Raw genomic sequence first — 13,143 nt, 5'->3', positions numbered from 1 at the left:
GCTCAATTTAGGTTTTCTTGTGGATGTGATAATCACTCCCAAAAAGTGATGAAAAGATTACGGACAGACAGATAATAATTGTCTGAAAATAAAAAATTAAGCTTTCAACTTGAGGGAAGACTTGATCCAACGACCTCTTGTTCCGCAGCTGCTCACGCTAACCACGAGACCACGGCGCTCCTCAACTCACACCTCCATTGATGTTGCCTATCTTGCACATGGACTACTCAATTTGTATATTTTGCTTATTTTTTTCATACATCCACACAACTTTTTCCTGTTTTCTCGATTAATCTGTGTTCCGTTTTTCAAGGCCTATCCACTGTGCCAAATTATAACTAAATCTGAGGGGGGGTGCGATGGGGAGGTTCCCTTGTAAGCAAGAAAGACTGATCCTTTCTTCAGACTTTTGTAATACAGAAAGACGTTTTATGTTGTTACGAAGAAAATTCTCTGATAAGACTCGTTTTCATGAGATATATAATTCACAGATGCTGCTTTACACTCAGAATGAGTATGCTGAGGAGATCAGTATAGGCAGGACACTTCACATGAAGTATTCTACCTGCCTCATGATGCAGTGAGAAAGGAAAGACTGGGAATAACAAAGTGGAAAACTGTCTTTTATGCTTCATCATGAAAAAAATATTTACTTACTGTCACTTAATGACAATTTAGATTTGTTACCTGAAATACGGTCAACTTTAGTACCAAAAGGCAGTTGTTGAGGATGGCACTCAAACATTCTTACAACTATCACTAAATGAAAATGAAAGAGATTTAATGTTGAGAAAAAGGAAGCACAGTTTGGCAAACTATTAACAATGACTTCATTTACATGTTTACTACTGGGCTTCACATGCAGTCCATTTCTACTTTCTGCACTGTTGCATGATTTGGCTATAAGGTTTAGGGGACAGGTTTACAACTGCAGCAGAGGCAAAATTTCCAATGGCAAAATGGGCTATGAATTCAAATATACTAAAGGGCATATAGAAAACAGAAGGGTGGTCAGCTAAAGAACATTCCACAGTCTTAGGCATTACCACAGTCTTAGGCAATGACTGGGATGTGGAATCAAATTCACTCTTCTTTGGTCACCATCTCATTACCAATAAATTACTGAGAGATGGACCTGCGACTAAACATCAGTTACTGCACATGGCAGTGAAATTTTATAATCCTCTTAGCCTCTTATCTTTGATATCTATACCAGGAGAAATCCTTTCTCAAGCAAATGGCATAAAGAGATACAATGGGATGAGATCTTGCCTCCAGACTAAGCACCCCAATGGTAATTTCGGACATCACCATTCATTCATCCACAGTCATTCAGATTACCAAGATGGACAGGACTGCACAGTCAATAACCACAAATCTCACACGTTCATGTACTTAGTGATGCCCAAGAAAGGGTATATGGAGTAGTGTTGTACATTAGAAGAGACTGAAAATATAATTGTCCATTTGGTTGTTAGTAAAAACAGATCAGCGGTCACTGTAAATATTACCTGGCTGAATTCCCGAAGTTGTTTGAAAATTGTATACGCTAGGAGAAACTCAGGTCTCATAGCAAAAACAGAGTTTCTCCTATCAAAAGGGTAATACTTCTGTGCCTTGCACTGCTGGCTACCTCACACAGTTTAAACTTCTGAGATATTTCTGCCAGTCTTATGGACATAACATCACAAACATAATAACGCCAAGTAATTCCATGGTAGCAACTAGCTGTAAACAAACTGATCTAAATTGCTGGAATACAATTGTTGTTAACAGAGGAATTGAAATCCATGAAATTTTAACGCCATCACAGGGTGACACTACCCCACCACAATCGATCCAGCAAAATTGCTATCACATGGATCACTCACAGAGAGATTACAATCTTTGATGCTATGGTGGCACGGACCTCATGGCTCACTCAAACATCTGAAACGTGGCCTCCACAACCCTTCTCTTATGACCCCCTGCCAGAGACGTGAAAGGTATATGAACAAGCGTTGACTGTTAATGCATGGTGTGTTCCACTGATGCAGCAAAATACAGTTCTCTTTGGAAACTATTGCATATAATGGTGTGGAATCTCTATTTCAACCATAACTTTACATGCTCAGAAAATGTAAGGGGCAAATTCACTGCCCATCAGCTATTATCAGCAGAACTCAACTGGATAAAAATGTTCCAGCAGGATAAAGTTTTCTGGCAAATACCTCATGCTTACAAACAAGACCGACGTTCCAATGAAATCGAAGATAAAATGTTACAACCTGTTCCTTCAGGATGGACTCGTGGCTTGGAGGATGATGTCACATTACAGAGTTGAACTTACTGGAAAAGCATCGACTACTATTAAAAAGTTCTCATCCATTTACAAAGTTGCTTACTCGACAGACGCACATATGATTACAACACCTATACTATAGTATTAGCTTAATTATGGAATGAATTTTGGATTTTAAGGGAAAGACATTGAGTAAAAGGGGTCATACATGAGTGTCTTCCTTGTAAGGTAACCAGAAGTGTGTGAGGATGCAAGCTAGAACCTTCTTTACCACCCAATCACATTAAATTCAATAAGCCATTTACAGCAACAAGCTCAGATTTCATGGGGCAACTTGGTCAGAGCTGGCAAATTGTTGCCAAAGTGCTGTATCTTACTATTCACATGTACTACAACAACAGATCTTCATGTCAAACTCTTATCTGGAATGAGAACAGATAAATTATTGATGGCCATAGGAAGATTTACTGCAAGAAGAGGTCTGCCAAATACTATTTAATTGGATAATGCAAAAACATTTCAAGCAGTAAACACAGAATTGAAAGACATCACTCACTTCCTTCAAGGACGCAAAGTTTAGCTGCCAGAACTTACTCAGCAAGATGTCTCGTGGACGTTTATTATACCATGGGAGGCTTGGTGAAGAGGCTGACGGTAATGCGTGCTAGGAACAATGAAAAGTGTCTCAGAAAGGTTCTGGGAAAATCTCTTGTAGATGAAGGAACACTTTGGATTTTAGAAGCCACCCTAAACTCATAACCAATCACACATGAACAATCAGAAGCACTGATACCAAGTCATTTCTAAAGCTGTTAGCTGACACTGACGGGACGCTCTGTTTTGTGGCATCACTTCACACTATTTCTCGTTGAGAATCCATTCAAAATGTGAAACACAAAAGAAGGCCTTCTCATTCCATCCAGTAAGTCTCCCCAGCCCTGCAGTTCTCTGAGACTTTTCCGAAATTTACCCCTTTTCCTAGATCTCTCCAGTCATTTTCATTCATCCCTCTTCCTTCCCCTCCAACCTTTCTGCCAGAAGAAGGAGCCACTGGATCTGAAAGCTTGCACAATCACAGCCTTCTTTTGTGTGTGTGTGTGTGTGTGTGTGTGTGTGTGTGTGTGTGTGTGTGTTTTATCTATTGAATTACATTATATTATCAAAAATAAGTTCTGTCCCATTTCAGCAACATGCCACGTAAAGTACAACCAATACCAATAGGGAGCAAGAATGCTCCTAATGTCACAAGCAGGAAAAAAGATGCCATACTGTATTTGTTGCATTATGCAGAAGCCCATATTCAATGGGTTTTAGGTTATACATTACACCCTATGAATATATGTTGTTTCTAAGCACCAGCACATTGAATGTCTGGAGAATGAATCATTACTGGTAGAATTTGTTGTAATAAAATGATGGGAAATGTCATACTGGTGGTTAAAGAATTTGCATATTTAGTTATTTTCACTTCATAACTCACTTGTTATGAGATTATGCCATTTTAAGGCAATGACCCATTTAGAATTCATGAAAACATGTCATTCTTGTCAGGATTTGTTATAATTAAATATCAATAAAATTTGGCCAATTAAAGTAGAGAAACTGAGGGTAATTTGGGTCAGGTTTCAGCACAGTGTAGTTTAGCTCAGGCACCAAAATATGGAACCGAGTATAAATTGGATGAGGGTTCGCATCCCGCTCTCTGTAAATCTTTTTTTTCAGCTTCGCGTTTTCTAAAATGTTGTGGGAGTTTCATATGAAAATAATAGAAATAATTTCTGTGATATTTGATGTTATGTAAATGTGCTCTCTGTCAGGAATGAGTTAGTTTGATTTCGTGAACTTTCGTAAGTTGATGTCTTTCCTGAGTGGACATGTATCTTTAATTTTTTTTTCTTATTACACATTCACAGATATTGAAGTTTTTATCTATGTATACCACAAACAGAACAACAGGAAATGTTCATTTTAATAGGGCTAACATAGAAAGTCTACGTATGTCCATTTTTTTTAACAAACTGTTTGGTTGGCGAGCCAAATAAAGCCAAAATCGCCATTGGAGAGTACAAAATCACATCAACTAGCTCATGCTGTGTGCTGACAACTTTAAAGGGAGAACTGTTAACTACAATGCCCACTGGTCCTGAATAGAGCATACAGAGAGATCTGTGAAGAGAGGCGAAGCTATAAGAAAAACTGCAAAATAATTTTATGAAAACATGAAAGAAAGATTATTTGTTAGAATTAAGGAACTTTCACGAAGTACAGCATTCAAACAAGGAACCAGTTAAAGAGTGGGAGACACTTTGCTCTTACAGGAGAGAGGCAGCCAAGAGACACGTGCAAGACAGCCCGAATTAGGGAGGCAAGGGCAGGGAGAGATGGAATGGAGAGGACCTTAATTCTTCAAACCCTGAATGGAAGAAATATTACTCAGCCAGTGCAAATGGTCATCCCTCTGGAGATTAACCGGGATGGGCTATACTCCGTTTATTGTACTAATTTTTGCAAAATGCAAATCTCTGACTAGCAATATAATAAAGCTGTGAAATGACATATGGTGTCCTGTCACTTAACATACAATACGTAAAACGAAGTGTAGATGTAGAGGTATTCAGCTGCTTAGAGTGTTAAATTGTTGTTTGGAATAAGGAACTCAAAATATATTGTTGGTGCTGCACACTGCCAATACTTCCTGGAGGATATATAAAATACAATGCCTATTAAGGTTATCAGTACCTTCTGTCAGTTAAGTGTAATTTTTTCAACTATTACATGTTGACGTTCAGAGCACTTGGCAGCTTACATTGAAAGCACATTTGGAGTGAAGCAGCATACTGACCCGTGTTTCATTTGTGATGAGTTGCATATCAAATCTGATTGAAACATATAATGCAAAGATTCATGAGAGCACAGGATTTTTCCTCATATGAGGTCAATATATAAACAGCAGATACCTCCCTCAAAGAAATTATCCCATCAATTGCTGTATCCAATACAGGTGTCCACAGAAAACCTAACTCTCAATGAAATAAACAAACAAATACCATCAGGATGATAACTTTTTATTTACTAATTACCAGTGCTGCAGATCATCTTCAAGTTTGATGCCACAAAGTGCAACTTGTCAGCTAATGTAAAATTTGGTTTTTATGTTAGTTGACAAATTGTACTTTACGGTGCCAGACCTGAAGATGATCTGCAGTGTAGACTGAAACCAACAGTCAGTAAAAAAAAAGTTGTGACCCAGACAATATTTGTTTGTTTATTATTACAAAAGAGATCACAGTTTCTATGGTGTCAATTGCAAATCTTGATGGCCAAACTTCCTAATGGCAAATCCTGTGTCTTAACCACTCCATTCACCAATCAGTCTAAGTCAGCTTGCCAATCCAGGTTATGATGATGTAATTGATTAATGTTAAATTATAAGTGCTCACTTGAACTCTTACTGCTCATGCAAAGAGAATTTGAAACTCTAACAGAGGTCCTAAAATGTTAATGCACTGAAAACAATTAACCACTTGTAATATTGTATACACTGCATTGCATTATCTTTCCTACAAGACCCACACATCACAACCGACAAATTTCAGAAGCTCCATACAGTAAAAGTATTATTATAATACAAAACTATGTGACTGTGAAATAGCACCAAACAGATTTTAAAATACATTACGAAATTCCTACACAACACACGCGTAACATCTATATGACACTAGCAACATACATAACATAGATATAATGACTATGAAAAATATCTTAATGCATGATAATGTCCATTCTCCCTAAAGAGGTGGCATTAAAACCCCCAAGCACCAACAGTACCTGCATTTTGACAGTTGCCATCCCTACCACACAAAAAAATTCCTCCTACCCATCTGGCTACCTGGAAACAGCATGTCTGCAGTGACAAGAAATCCCTTGCCCGGTATGCTTAATGTCTCGCCAAGGCCTTTACAAATAGGCACTATCCCTCAGACCTAATCCACAAACAGGTCTCCCACGTCGTTTCCCCAAACACTTCTAATCCACTATCTCCAGAACCAGCTACAAAGGAGTGCCACTCAATACCACCCTGGACTGAGACAACTGAACCATATTCTTTATCAGAGCTTTAGTTACCAATCATCGGGCCCTGAAATAAGACACATCCTACACCCTTCCCAAAGTGGTGTTCAGTTACCCACACCACATCCATCCCTATGTCATTCCCAATTCCAGACCCTTCCCAGAGGGATCATATCACTGTGGAAGACTCCACCTACCTACCACTTCATATTCCAGTCCTGTTGCAGGCTTATCCTGACCCATCAGAGGCTGGACCATCTGTGAAAGCAGCCACATCATATAACAGCTCTGCTGCAATCACTGCACATCTTTCTATGTTCGTATGATTACCAACCCAACCAGCTGTCCACTAAGATAAACGGCCACTGCCCAACTGTAGATGAGGGCATGGAATGCAACCCTGTGGCACAATATAAAGCTGAAAACAACATGCTTGATTTCAATGGCTGCTTTGCAACTCGGGCCATCTGGATCCTCCCCTCCACACCAGCGTTTTTGAAATGCAAAGACGCAAGTTGTCCTTACAATATGTTTTTCACTCCTGACACTATTCTGCCCTCAACCCATGGTAACCTACTGTCTCCCCCCCCCTCCCACCCAATCCTATCACCTACTCCCTATTTATGTCCCCTCACCCACACTGTGTGCCGCCTTCTGCCCACTCACCTTTCCCCTTCCCTGCTCCTCTCATTTTCCACTCTCTTCTCACTGCACCTGGCAGTCTTCCAACACAGCCATCTAGTCCCTGCATGCGTTCCCCTACAGCACGTCATTGTCCGGCACCCCTATCCTACTATCCCTCCCCCTTCTCACCCCAGCCTCTTCCTTACCTCCACCCAGTCGCCACCCCATCATGCACTGGTGCTGCTGCTCGCAGTGTGGCCTCAGATGCCTGAGACTGCATTCGCGTGTATGAGTTGCGTTTGCGTGTCTGTGTATATGTATATGTACGTCTTGTCGTCTAATTTTGACGAAGGCCTTACTAGCTGAAAAGTATGTTTGTGACAGTCTTTTTGTTGTGACTATCTGTAATTCAGCATCTTCGCCATATGGTGAGTACCAACTTTCCTTTTCACAATTTTTTTACATTTTCCACTGTTTATTTTTGCCTGCCAGCTTTTCTTCAATCGTAACCCAATGCCGTTTTCCTTTGTTAATATTTTCTAATGCATCACTATACTCAATATATTTCCTCCTTTCTCTTCTTGCCTGTGTTTCTCTTGTCGCCTTACAGACTGCACGGCATGCTCTGCTTACTAGTCACACTGTATCAACCATCTTAGCCGCACACAACAGACAGCTACAAGACCACACTGATTGTTGGTGCAGCATCTTATGTTCCACATCACTTCCGCTGATATCATTAATCCACACCTTCTAACTGATCACTCTCCCTTATTTTCCCATGCCATTTCCCCCACCTTTCCGGTGCCACGTGATCTTGTATCTCATCCTACAAACCCTTCCCCACACCTCATTCTTTCTCTGTTCTAGCTCAGTTTGCACCCACTAACTCCACCTCATCCATTCACACCTGTTATCCCCCTTCTTCATACTTATTTACCCTCAGACCTGCTTCCCACAGTAAAATATATATTTATATATTATTTACCTAAAAACAAAGATGATGTGACTTACCAAATGAAAGTGCTGGCAGGTCGACAGACACACAAACGAACACAAACATACACACAAAATTCAAGCTTTCGCAACAAACTGTTGCCTCATCAGGAAAGAGGGAAGGAGAGGGAAAGACGAAAGGATGTGGGTTTTAAGGGAGAGGGTAAGGAGTCATTCCAGTCCCGGGAGCGGAAAGACTTACCTTATGGGGAAAAAAGGACGGGTATACACTCGCACACACACACATATCCATCCACACATATACAGACACAAGCAGACATATTTAAAGACAAAGAGTTTGGGCAGAGATGTCAGTCGAGGCAGAAGTGCAGAGGCAAAGATGTTGATGAATGACAGGTGAGGTATGAGTGGCGGAAATTTGAAATTAGCGGAGATTGAGGCCTGGTGGATAACGGGAAGAGAGGATATATTGAAGAGCAAGTTCCCATCTCCGAAGTTCGGATAGGTTGGTGTTAGTAGGAAGTATCCAGATAACCCGGACGGTGTAACACTGCGCCAAGATGTGCTGGTCGTGCACCAAGGCATGTTTAGCCACAGGGTGATCCTCATTACCAACAAACACTGTCTGCCTGTGTCCATTCATGCGAATGGACAGTTTGTTGCTGGTCATTCCCACATAGAATGCATCACAGTGTAGGCAGGTCAGTTGGTAAATCACGTGGGTGCTTTCACACGTGGCTCTGCCTTTGATTGTGTACACCTTCCGGGTTACAGGACTGGAGTAGGTGGTGGTGGGAGGGTGCATGGGACAGGTTTTACACCGGGGGCGGTTACAAGGGTAGGAGCCAGAGGGTAGGGAAGGTGGTTTGGGGATTTCATAGGGATGAACTAAGAGGTTACGAAGGTTAGGTGGACGGCGGAAAGACACTCTTGGTGGAGTGGGGAGGATTTCATGAAGGATGGATCTCATTTCAGGGCAGGATTTGAGGAAGTCGTATCCCTGCTGGAGAGCCACATTCAGAATCTGATCCAGTCCCGGAAAGTATCCTGTCACAAGTGGGGCACTTTTGTGGTTCTTCTGTGAGAGGTTCTGGGTTTGAGAGGATGAGGAAGTGGCTTTGGTTATTTGCTTCTGTACCATGTCGGGAGGGTAGTTGCGGGATGCGAAAGCTGTTGTCAGGTTGTTGGTGTAATGCTTCAGGGATTCCGGACTGGAGCAGATTTGTTTGCCACGAAGACCTAGGCTGTAGGGAAGGGACCATTTGATGTGGAATGGGTGGCAGCTGTCGTAATGGAGGTACTGTTGCTTGTTGGTGGGTTTGATGTGGACGGACGTGTGAAGCTGGCTATTGGACAGGTGAAGGTCAACATCAAGGAAAGTGGCATGGGATTTGGAGTAGGACCAGGTGAATCTGATGGAACCAAAGGAGTTGAGGTTGGAGAGGAAATTCTGGAGTTGTTCTTCACTGTGAGTCCAGATCATGAAGATGTCATCAATAAATCTGTACCAAACTTTGGGTTGGCAGGCCTGGGTAACCAAGAAGGCTTCCTCTAAGCGACCCATGAATAGGTTGGCGTACGAGGGGGCCATCCTGGTACCCATGGCTGTTCCCTTTAATTGTTGGTATGTCTGGTTTTCAAAAGTGAAGAAGTTGTGGGTCAGGATGAAGCTGGCCAAGGTAATGAGGAAAGATGTTTTAGGTAGGGTGGCAGGTGATCGGCGTGAAAGGAAGTGCTCCATCGCAGCGAGGCCCTGGACGTGCGGGATATTTGTGTATAAGGAAGTGGCATCAATGGTTACAAGGATGGTTTCTGGGGGTTACGGATTGGGTAAGGATTCCAGGCGTTCGAGAAAGTGGTTGGTGTCTTTGATGAAGGATGGGAGATTGCATGTAATGGGTTGAAGGTGTTGATCTACGTAGGCAGAGATACATTCTGTGGGGGCTTGGTAACCAGCTACAATGGGGCGGCCGGGATGATTGGGTTTGTGAATTTTAGGAAGAAGGTAGAAGGTAGGGGTGCGGGGTGTCGGTGGGGTCAGGAGGTTGATGGAGTCAGGTGAAAGGTTTTGTAGGGGGCCTAAGGTTCTGAGGATTCCTTGAAGCTCTGCCTGGACATCAGGAATGGGATTACCTTGGCAAACTTTGTATGTGGTGTTGTTTGAAAGCTGACGCCGTCCCTATTATTTATATTTTTTCTTTGATGTCATCGTGACTTCTTGCCAATTTTAGTGAGACCCACCTTTCGCTACTGTCAACTCCCTCACGTTTCATCTAGTTTCCCCCTTTTACCTCAGTTTCATCCTTCTTGTGATTTTTCACACGTATTTGGGTGTATTTTTGCGATTTTTTTCGATCGTAATACTACCTTATTTACATAAATTTTCGCATTTTTTCCACCACCACAGATCCTTGCTCCTTCCATCAGCCTCAATACAGAAAAGTTCCCTTGTCCCTAGCCAGAACCCAGTCCCACATAACTGTTCCTACATTGTAGCTTGGCTCATGTAATCCCCCAAATGGCCTTACCATCAAATTATCCATCTCTGGCTGCCACCCCTCTTTCCAATGGCCTCCACCTGTTCAGATTCCGCCAATCCTTAGCCCTCACCAACATAGTCCTGCAAAACCATATCAACCAAGCCAAACCTCCTTTCAGTACCTTCTCTCCATCCACAAAATTCTCCTGCTATGCAATTCCTAATTCCTGGAACCCACAACTCACATTGAAACTCTTGCTCTCCAGGAACTAGAGTAACATGCACAATTCCACCTGAAAAACCTCTCCACCCTGCTCACTTCCTACTCCTGCCTCGGAGTACCACTGTTCACCCCTTCTAAAACACAACCTCTGAACCTCCTCCATGTCCCCTCATAGCTGACAAACCCTGCCTTGCAGACCTACTACATTTACCTCGCCCTCCAAAATTCCCTCCCGCCACCACACAGAATCGAGAACCTAAACAGACCTGAGACACAATCATGAACCTTTCCTCCAGAAGCCTTAAACTCACAGAAATTTCAATCCTTTCCAAAGGCCTTACCTTTAGCCCCACTCCCAAATTCAGTCATGCAGGACTTGGTACATTCTCCACCAGGGTTTCGACTATCTCTCGTCATGCCCTGAAATGGGAAATTCCCTGCCCACTATCCTCCTGACCTCTCCTACACTATCCTCCTGACCTCTCCCACAGTGGTATTCCACTGTCCACCGAACCTACATAATATACTCATCCATCCATACACCACCCCTACTCCCAACCCTTAACCTCATGGCTCATATCCCTGTAATATGACCTAGATGCAAGGCCTGTCCCATACATCCTCCCACCACCACCTACTCCAGTCCAGTCATGAAAGGCACCTGTCCCTTCAAAAGCAGGGCTACCTGTGAAACCAGTCATGTGATCTACAAGCTAAGCTGCAACCACTGTGTTGATTTTTATGTGGGCATGACACCCAACAAGCTGTCTGTCCACATGAATAGCCACTGACAAATTGTGGCCAAAACAAGTGGACCACCCCATTGGTGAGCACACTGCCGAACACGACATCCCTCATGTCAATGACTGCTTCACAGCCTGTGTCATATGGATCCTTCCCACCAACACCAGCTTTTCTGAATTGCACAGGTGGCAACTTCCCCTGCAATACACCCTATGCTCCCGTAACCCTCCTGGCCTCAACCTTTGTTAGTCACTGTCCTCACCCATCCAGCCCCTTCCCTGTTCCCATTCCAGCACTACACAGCCTTTATTCCACCATCACACCCAGTCTTTTTATTTCTCTCCTTTACCACTACTCACTCCTCCCCACTGTCTAACCTGCATAATCTGCAGCATTTCACTGTCTGCCACACCTATCATACTATCCCCCCCCCCCCCCCCCCAATCCTCCTCCTTACCCCCACCCAGTCGCCACTCCCATCACGCACTTGTGCTGTTGCTCGCAGTGTGGCCTCAGTTGCCTGAGGCTGTAGTCTTGTGTGCGAGTTGCGTTTATGTGAGCGTGTATGTATGTGTTTGTTGTCTAATTCTGATGCAGGCCTTACTGGCCGAAAGCTATATTTGTGAGAGTCTTTTCGTTGTGTCCACCTGCGACTCAGCGTCTCTACTACATGGTGAGTAGCAACTTTCCTTTCACAATATTGTTACATTCCATCCTGCTTTTTCCATTGTCTAATCTAATCTATAATGGATCCTCTGCAAAGCTGTACTTTTTCTCACCATAACGGTGACAACTTCACTGAAATGAACCTGGCTGTGTTTCTAATTTGCTTGAATGTAAACTATTTTGAATATCATTATTCTAATACTACCGCAACTGCCATAACTATTCATCCAGTCATTCAGGGTCTATACAAAGCGGTACACCATTCACAATAATAAGCCACTCCTACAGATTTTCCTATTGATGGCATGTGGCATTGGAGATCTTGAATGGAAATTTTTCCCACAATGTTTCAATTAGTACTAAACATGCTTCTGAGAACATTTGGTTACTTCATTTTAATGTTCAGTGTTTATTAAAAGGTTGGGTTATTTTTCATATGATTAATATTTAATCACAAAACAGTCTTAGTGAAAATTCAATGACATGGCAAATGTTTGACTATTAGCTCACTTACTTGCAAGCTTGGCAGACAACATCTGACTGCAAACCACCTGTAAATATCTGATCTATGATGCAGTTGCAATGATGTGGATTGCTTGTGGGAAGAGGACTGGTGCCCTTACAGTGACGATGAAGGACATCGAGCGCAGCTATGAAGAATTCGTGCGCATCTTGCTGTTCGTAACCAGCTAGGTGGCGTGCATGCGTCCAGATAAGATGCAGCAAACGATGTAATGTCAAAGGTGTCTTCTTACCAGAATAAAACTAGAACAGGAAAATGATTAAAATTAGTGTAGAAAAAATATTTTTCATCTCAATATATTAACTTTTTAAATGAAAGAACTCCAAAGAATTTTAGAGAACTCTTAATACACAAAAAACTTAGCATAAAACAATACATATATGAAAAATAAGCAAACAAATTTCTGAACTGTCACCACAAAATGATTCTATGGTTGGTTGGTTGGTTGGGGAAGGAGACCAGACAGCGTGGTCATCGGTCTCATCGGATTAGGGAAGGAAGTCGGCCGTGTCCTTTCAGAGGAACCAACCCGGCATTTGCCTGGAATGATTTAGGGAAATCACGGAAAACCTAAA

General features: G+C 42.4%; 1 protein-coding gene across 1 annotated transcript in view; it reads right to left on the bottom strand.

The window, feature by feature from the left end:
• The window catches only part of LOC126163147 (ubiquitin carboxyl-terminal hydrolase 22), a 131,482-nt gene that overhangs the window by 71,179 nt on the left and 47,160 nt on the right, over positions 1 to 13,143 (bottom strand). Inside the window, exon 5 of the mRNA XM_049920076.1 lies at positions 12,560 to 12,810. Within this exon, the coding sequence (XP_049776033.1) occupies positions 12,560 to 12,810 (251 nt within the window). The remainder of the gene's footprint in view (positions 1 to 12,559; positions 12,811 to 13,143) is intronic.

This window comes from Schistocerca cancellata, chromosome 2 (assembly GCF_023864275.1).
Source record: "Schistocerca cancellata isolate TAMUIC-IGC-003103 chromosome 2, iqSchCanc2.1, whole genome shotgun sequence".
NCBI lineage: Eukaryota > Metazoa > Arthropoda > Insecta > Orthoptera > Acrididae > Schistocerca > Schistocerca cancellata.
This window is presented reverse-complemented; position numbering and strand designations above follow the sequence as displayed.